General features: G+C 45.7%; 1 protein-coding gene across 1 annotated transcript; it reads right to left on the bottom strand.

Annotated features, from left to right (window-relative positions):
- Window positions 1-200: 200 nt before the first annotated feature.
- Window positions 201-8187, bottom strand: LOC114817892 (killer cell lectin-like receptor subfamily F member 1). Its single transcript, XM_039914541.1, has 3 exons — window positions 8115-8187; window positions 6531-6629; window positions 201-529 (listed from the first exon to the last, which is right to left on the bottom strand). The coding sequence occupies exons 1-3, from the start codon at window positions 8185-8187 to the stop codon at window positions 201-203; spliced, it is 501 nt and encodes a 166-aa protein (XP_039770475.1).
- Window positions 8188-8795: the final 608 nt, after the last annotated feature.

Here is an 8795-nt window from a genome sequence, read left to right as displayed (position 1 = left end):
GTTGGACACAGTTGGTGTCCCACAAGGAGCTCTCAGTCTTAATCCCTACTTGATGATAGTGGAGGATCCAGGGTCCAAACAGAAGTCTGTCCTGGCTGGGCAATGAATTTTACTTTGGGAACTCTGAGTTCTTGGAAAACACGTAAGACAAATGGGGCCCCTTAATGGTCGAACCCTCAGTCCCCAGGAAAGACTTAGCTTCAAGCTTCATCCCTCACCATGTCACAGGTGTCCCGAATCACTGCCAGGTGGGACTTCTTTTCGGAACAGATTGTTTTAGACTCATTCCAGGTTCTCTTTATAGTCAAGTTGTAAAAAAAATAGCACTTCTGTCTGTGCAGCTTCCAGCCTTCTGGGCACACTTGTTGTCCAAATGCCACTGGGAAGAGAAAGAGATCAGCAGTTTTTGGGTCTCTGAAACCAGAACCATCTTCTCTGGATTCCGTGAAGGGTGAACATCTCTTGAGCTCGGTTCCCAGCTCAAAGTCCTCTCCCAGGGCCTCCATCGACCCAGGGAAATTTCTCTGTTCTGGAGAAAATTTGGGGGATCTTAGAAAGATTAGCCAGAGATTGGCAGAGGGGATATCCTGGGTCTATTCAGTGATAAGTTGCTGGGTGGTACAAGAAAGGAAACAGAATAACCAACCTTAGAAGAACATCACACCCCTCTAGACTGTAAACTCATTACGAGCAGGGAGCATGTCTGGTAATTCTGCTGTATTGTACTCTCCTAAACAGTTAGTATAATGCTCTACTACCAGTAAGCACTCAATAAATACCATCTATGGTTTGTTTGGTTGCTCCTTCCTGGGCCCGCTGTGTGTCTATCGGTATTACCAAGCCCGTAGGGACGGTTTCAAGAATCATCACGGCGAGGGTCAGAGAGACCCGAGTCAGAAAGACTGAGCCATGCAGAATTTATTTCACGAGGAGTGTTGAACTTCCCCCTCAGGAGAACTACACTTCTTTTAGTTATTTGCACGTGGCAAATTGAATTTCCCATCTTGAGAGGAATATGCTTATTTTGTTTTATGCACATGGGAAAGCTCCTAGCCCTGAGGAAGCTCAAAAACGTGGAGCAGGACATTCACCTGTCCAACAGTCCCTCACTTAGTGCACTGTTTCGAGAGACAGGCCAGGCGTTCCACATTCTGGGCAGGGGGACCATTTCCTTTGGTGGTCATATAGCTGTCTGTCAAGACAAAGATGCTTCTGCTGAGGGTGAGATTGGTTGCTAGAAATATGAATGTCCTTAGAGGTTAATGTCTTGCATAGGGTCCCCATGACAGCATACTTGGACATTTTGTGCTGTCCCTTGTCATTGAGGATAAGCATGGAGCGTGCCTCAGTGGAAGGAGCACGGGCTGGGGAGTCAGAGATCATGGGTTCAAATCCCGGCTCTGCCGCTTGTCAGCTGTGTGACTTTGGGCAAGTCACTTAACTTCTCTGGGACTCAGTTACCTCATCTGTAAAATGGGGATAAAGACTGTGAGACCCATGTGGGACAACCTGATTCCCCTGTGTCTACCCCAGCGCTTAGAACAGTGCTCTGCACATAGTAAGCGCTTAACAAATACCAACATTATTATAGCTGAGACTCAAAGAACTATTGATTTGCACTGCTAACCCTCCTGCAGTGGTGTGCTCTAATGGACAGTGCTTGGTTGGGCCTGTGGGTCAGAAGGACGTGGGTTATAGTCCCTGCTCCACCACCAATCTGCTATGTGACTTTGGGCAGTCACTGAACTTCTCTTTCCCTCAATTCCCTCAGCTGTCAAATAGGGATTAAGATTGTGAGCCCTATGTGGGACCAGGGACCGTGTCAAACTCAATTATCTCATGTCTATCCCAGTGCTTCAACATATAGTAAACACTTAACAAATGCCATTATTATTATGATTATGACCTAAATTCTAATCCCTGGTCTGCTGTGCAAACTTGGGCAATTCACTTCACTTCTCTGTACCTCAGTTACCTTAACATTAAAATAGGGATTAAGACTGCAATTCCGTGTAGGAGAGGGACTATGTCTAACCTGATTAGCTTGTATCTATCCCAGTGTTTATAGTACAGTGCCTGGCACATAGTAATCACTTAACAAATAACATTAAAAAAAGAACAGGGTGGAAGAAAAGGCTTTTCCAAAAAGGCCGATGGCAATGGATGGTCAAAGGGAATGAGATTACAGTGAAATCTATCAAGTAGTGGAATTTATCGAGTACTCATTAGTGGGCATAACACTGTGCTTAGTGGGTAGAACACGGTCCCGGGAGTCAGAAATTCCTGGATTCTAATCCCGACTCTGTAACTTGTCTGCTGTGTGATGCTGGGCAAGTCACTTCACTTATCTGTGCCTCAGTTATTTCAGATGTAAAATGGGGATTAAGACTGTGAGCCACAGGTGGGACAGAGACAGTGTCCAACGTGATTTGCTTGTATTCACCCCAGTGCTTAGAACAGTGCCTGGCACATAACCAGCACTTAACAAATTCCACTATTATTATTACCATTATTATTACTGTGACAAAGCAGTTGAGACAGTAAAGTACAATAAGGTTGGTAGACATGATCCCTGTCTTCAAGGACCTTAGTCTAGTGAATACGAGTGATTCCTTTCAGGTAAAAGAAATACCTGTCCAGACATGCTCCCTGCCTCCAAAATAGGGGGCTACTGAGTGCTTAGCACAATCAATCAAGCAATCAAATTTATTTAGTGCTTATTAGGTACAGAGAACTCTACTAACTGCTTAGGAGAGTACAACAAAATTAGTAGACACCTCCCCTTCCCATAATTAACACAGTAAGCACTCAATAAATACCGTTTATTGATTGATAGGCTCCCCCTTTTTCTGTATCCTACAGTTACACCTTAATTTTAGTTTTAGAGATGTCCCAGGCTAAAGTAGGGCTAGGTCCGTTTACCTCTCAGACTTTTCCCAAGGTGGTTAAACTTTTCTGATGCATTCCCTGAGTCAGCTGCTTGACTTTTCATCAGTTCCATTTGAATGAGAACTAGGAAAGGAAGAGAGACGTTTGAAAGAGTGGAGTTCTAAACAGAGCCCTTGGGCTTTGGTGGCTCTGTAAGAGTCATGAATGGAAAAACTTATAATGAACTATCAGGAGAAAAGACAAGGAAACACATGACAGTTATTCCTCACAGTGTGAGATGCTTTCGTGGGCTGATGGGAAAAGAGGAACCTAATTCATGGAGTTTTTCAGGGTACAAAGAATTGAAAGTGAGTGGGGCAGTGGATGAGGAAGAAGACGTGTTCTCTGAGTCTTCTGTGAAGGCTTTGTAAGTGTTGAATTTTAAAAGAGAAATATTGAAACACTGAATGGCAGAGCCCAGAGCTCCTGTCAGACAGTTTTCTCTGGTTGGGACCCGTTCCCCTGTCCAGGGCTTAGTGTCAGGGTGTTGGGCGGCTGAAAATGGGGGTGGATTCCAACCCTGGACAACAAACCTGAACTTGGGGAGTCCGGGCCTTCAGAGAACCAGGATGTTGGAGCTGGGGTATCCCTGGAGCCACAGGATACGGGGTTTGCAGCTGGGGCTTTCCCAGAGGCAGCTGCTGGGCCGATCCAATGCCGAGAGGAAATAACCACGAGCGTCCCTGTCTGCGGCCACTGAATCAACTGCAACTGCTCAGTGCCTCTCAGGGAACAGGTGGGACAACCTTCCTCCGGCCCAGATGTGGATCTCAGACCCTGCTCTCCCTGACCTCTACTCAGCAAATCTACCCCAGGGAACTCTGACAGTAAGAAAGCATACATTCTGTCCCCACCTCTACTTTCACTCCCCTCTCCTGCTCTGAACCTTGGGAGCTTCAATCAATCAATAAAGCGATGGTATTTACTGAGAACTTATTGTATGCAGAGCACTATTCTTAACAATTGGGACACAGTACAGTACAACAGAATTGGTAGATTCCATGCTGATGATCCACTTGACCTTCTGTCTTCCTCCTGCCCTCTAAATCCACCATTATCTGATGCACCTCTAGCTCTCCTAGCTCATTTCCCAAGATCAGTTACTACTCCTCCCTGCCCCTGCTGTTTTCATCCACTCACTCTCTGTCATCTCCTCAGCTCTGCCTACTACAGTGCCTGGCACACAGTAAGTGCTTAACAAATACCACAGTTATTATTATCCAAATGTGCTCAAGGCTCCCCCTACTTACAAAGCCCTCTTTCAACCCCCACGGGTCCCCTCCAGCTATTGCCCCATCTGCCTACTCCCAATTCCTTTCCAAATTCCTGGAATGGGTCATATGTACATCCCCCACCTTCATTTCCTCTCTATCAACTCTCCTCTCTTTCCACTGCAGTCAGGGTCCTGACTCCTTCATTCCACCAACATCACACTATAGGATACCAAGGATTTCCTTGGCCTAATCCAGAGGGCTAGACTATGTTCTAACCCATCTAATAATAATGTGGCATTTGTTAAGTGCTTCATGTATACCAAGGATGCTACTAAATGCGGGGGAAGATAATAATCGTTTCGGTATTTAAGTGCTTACTATGCTCCAGGCACTATATTAAGCACTGGGTGGATACAAATAAATCGGATTGGACACAGTCCCCATCCCACGTGGGATTCACAATGTCAATCCCCATTTTACAGATGTAGTAACTGAGGCACAGGGAAGTGCAATCACTTGGCCAAGGTCACACAGCAGATAAGTGGCAGAGCTGGGTTTAGAACCCATGTCCTTCTGACTCCCAGGCCCATTCTCTATCCACTATGCCATGCTGCAATCAGCTCAGAAACAATCTATGTCCCTTATGGGACTCACATTTTAAGGAGTAGAGACAACAGGTTTTGAAATCCCTTTTTAATAATAATAATGATGGTATCTGTTAAGCACGTTCCATGTGCCAAGCACTGGGGTAGATCTAAGGTAATCAGATGGTCCCACGTGGGGCTCACAGTCCTAATCCCCATTTTACAGATGAGGTAACTGAGGCACAGAGAAGTTAAGTGACTTGCCCAAAATCACACAGCTGACAAGTGGCAGAACTGGAGTTAGAACCAACGACTTCTGACTTCCAAGCCCGTGCTCTTTCCATTAAGCCATTCTGCTTCCCATTAGCAGATTCCATTTTCCCATTTTACAGATGAAGAAACTGAGACACAGAGAAATTAAGGGACTTGCCCAAGATCATACATTAGGCAAGTATTGAAGCTGGGATTAGAACCTAAATCCTCTGATTCCCGGCCCATGCTCTTTCGTCTAGGCCTTGGTGTGTCTCATCTGTTTTTGACGCAATGGGCCATTCCCTCCATCCTCAACACACTATCTGCCCTCAGAGAAGCAGCGTGGCTCAGTGGAAAGAGCACGGGCTTTGGAGTCAGAGGTCATGGGTTCGAATCCCCGCTCAGCCACTTGTCAGCTATGTGTGACTTTTGGGCAAGTCACTTAACTTCTTGGTGCCTCAGTTACCTCATCTGTAAAATGGGGATTAAGACTGTGAGCCCCACGTGGGACAACCTGATTCCCCTGTGTCTACCCCAGCCCTTAGAACAGTGCTCGGCACATAGTAAGCGCTTAACAAATACCAACATTATTAAGATTCCTGTTAATGTAGCCACCTGGTTCTCCCAACTTTCTCACTGAGCCTGTTCTGAGTTTTGCTTCACAGTGATCTTCTACCTCTCTGACTGGAGTGCTCTGTGAAGTTCCCTTATTAGTATCTTCTCTCCCAGCTCTGTACTCACTCTCTTGTACAGCTCACCCTTTCGTACAGCTTCAGCTCCCACTGCCTTCCCACATCCTTTGGCATTGAGATGAAACTCTTCCCTTTCAGCTTTAAAGGCTCCATAACAATTTTCAGGTCTCTTCACCCACCACTCCCCAGCTCCTTCTCTACATTCCTCCCAAGCTCACCTTCTAACTTTTCCTCACTCTTGCCTCTCCTGTCTTTGTCCCCTCATCCTCACTGTTCCGCCGGGCTGGAACTCACTCCTCATGAAATATGGCAGACCACAGACCCTACATTCAAAGCCTTCCTAAAATCCCACCTCCTTTGAACAGCCTTCCCTGATTAGTTCCGGCATACCACATCGAATAAACCTACCAGCCATCTTCAGCACTTATGAACTTATATCTATCAGTATATGCATTTCTTCAAATTGACAGCCCATTATTCACCTTGATTACCCTATTTGAAAATACTTACATGTCTGTCTCCCCCTTAGAGTGTAGGTTCCATGTGATCAGAAAACATTTCCCAAATAGTATAGTGTATTCAACCCAGTAAGCTCCTTGTGGGCAGAGAACCTGTCTTCCATCTTTGTTGTAATGTTTTCTTCTTTACTGATGGATTATTTACTATGGAAAATATACACCATTATTTTAGGGGCTTTAGTTTTTAGCTCTCCTGTAGAGGAAGTGTAGCTCAGAGGTTAAGCCACATCATGTCACGGTCAGTTAAATAGGAAGAGAAATTGAAGTGGGATTCCAGGGCAGGATTCAGGACACCCACCCTTCAAATGGGCACCCCTAACTCAGCAAGAAGAAATGACTTACCTAAACAAATCAGCACCAACATCACTACCTGGAGAATCACGATGACTGTGAAGGCCACTTTCAGAGGGGTCCCCTGCCACTGGGGAGGTCTGTGGGAATCTGTAACAGGAGACATTTCACTGACAGCCTCTCCTTAGGTCATGGGTTCCCTGGGGAAAGTCCTGTTTTGGGGGTCCTGAACTGGAGTCCCAGAAATCTCCCTTAAAGAAGTCCTGGAATGTCTTCCAATATCCCGAACACAAGCAAGGTGTCCTGGGATTTGAAAGCAGAGAAGAGTTTCACAGCAACAGAACCAACCAGTGATGATTACGATAGCTTCATCAGTGAAGTTTAGGCTAGCCACCCCCCTTTTGGTGCCAATAATTAGAGATACTATTAATTTTGGAAGTTTGGAGTTTCTGTTTGATGTGGAGGTGGGTGGGAAAATGCTGGAGATTCTTGAGGACTGGGGAGACATGGACTGAATGTTTTTGTTGATAATCACCTTATCCTCTAACAGGGGAGACCATTCAACATGAACCATTCAAACTAGATAGTTTAAAAATGAATGAAATCAAGTGGACATATTTACATGAGTGCTAAGGAGAGTTCATGAGCGTGATAGTCAGCAGTGGATGGTATTATTCAGGGAGCTGGGAAAATAATTGTGGAATGCGTGTAAGAGGAGGTGGGATCTTATGGAGGATTTGAATCTGGGGAGAGCTGTGGTGTGACTGATGTGTCACAGAGGGAGTTCCAAGCTGGAGGAAGAGAGTGAGCGAGGAGATGGAGTTGGGAGAGTCAAGAACAAGGTACAGCCAGAAGGTTGGTTTTGGAAGACTGGAGGGTAGCAAGTTGATGAATAACAAACAAGAAGAACTCAAAGGTAAAGAGGGAAGGATGGACAGAAAGAGACACCGTAAGGAGGCAGCCTCAATGCCAATTCAGAAACAAGGGAGACAAGCAGCTCCCAGGGCCACAAGCCCAACCCAAACCCTCCAGGAAATCCCAGTGATCCCAGCCCAAATCCAGTCAGCACCAACACCCATAGCCACCACCAACACTATCTCACTACCTTCTTTCTGTTTGGAGAAAATCCAGGATACATTGGTGCTACTATGAAACCATCTGGATGTTATGTATTTAAAACTGGCCTTCATTTGGGATACTTCTCCCTCCCACACAAGCAAATGCATGTGTGCAAATACACAGACACAAACACACACACAGTAGTCATGACCATATGCTCGCCCTATAGGCTGTAAGCACAGTGAGGGCAGGAAACCTGTCTACCAACTCTGTCACATTGTACTTGTCCAAGGCCATAATATAGTGCTCGGCACATGATAAGCACACAATTAATATGAATGATTGATTGACTGACTGATTGAAAGAATATGCTGTCTTCTTACATTTTGCTTTAGCTGGTTGGGTCACTGTCACCAACTCATCTTATCACACTCACAAAGACAGACAGGAGAGACCACCTTCTTTCCCTTGCCTTACCACCACCACCCACCCAGTGTCTGGAGCCCCCTTCAGCCCAGGCCTGGAGTATGAGAGAGCTGGAATGCCTTGAGTAGAGGGGGAGAAAACTGGCAGTACCTGGAGGCAGTTGGGAAAACTCCTTCTTCTTGGACTGGAGACGAAGCACTGCGTAGCCTTCTTCATCCTGCATCTTCCTGCTCCTGTATCAGGGTTGATGTGCCGGGCCTGGGACACTGATGAGGGGAGACAAAGGGTCTCCCAGGCCAGCGCCAGCTGCTACAGTGAGGGAAGCCTGAACAGACACTGTGGCGATGCCTGATCACAGCTCCTACAGACTGAGCCCACCTAGGAGGACCCGGAAATGGAAACCACATTAAGGGCTTCATGAAATCCAAACCCTTATAACCTCAGCAGCAGTCCCTCCTCTTGCTGTTTCAAAACCAGAAGATGTTTCAACAAATTTCCAAGTGGGTTGGATTTTATGCAATTTGAAGTCAACAACAGGTAGGGTTTATTCTCCTGGAGCTTCATGTGTTTCACCATAGTCATAGTAAGTTCCTGGAGAGATAGAATAGTGTCATCTTACTTTATTATACTCTACCAACCACCTCATAGTGCTCTGCACCCAACAGATACTTAATAAAATGAACTGTTGATTGGTTAATTGATAGTAGCTATGGAATTTAATGAGTGCCTATTAAGTGTAGTGAAGTTTGCCAATCAGTCAATCATTTGATTAGTTCAACAAAAGCACAGGCAAGTTTTCTGCCCAAAGAGAGTTCACTGTCTTTCGGGAGA

The sequence above is a fragment of the Ornithorhynchus anatinus genome, chromosome 17 (assembly GCF_004115215.2).
Source record: "Ornithorhynchus anatinus isolate Pmale09 chromosome 17, mOrnAna1.pri.v4, whole genome shotgun sequence".
In the NCBI taxonomy this organism is placed as follows: Eukaryota; Metazoa; Chordata; class Mammalia; order Monotremata; family Ornithorhynchidae; genus Ornithorhynchus; species Ornithorhynchus anatinus.
The sequence above is the reverse complement of the archived record's forward strand: the minus strand, read 5'-3'. Positions and strand labels throughout refer to the sequence as shown.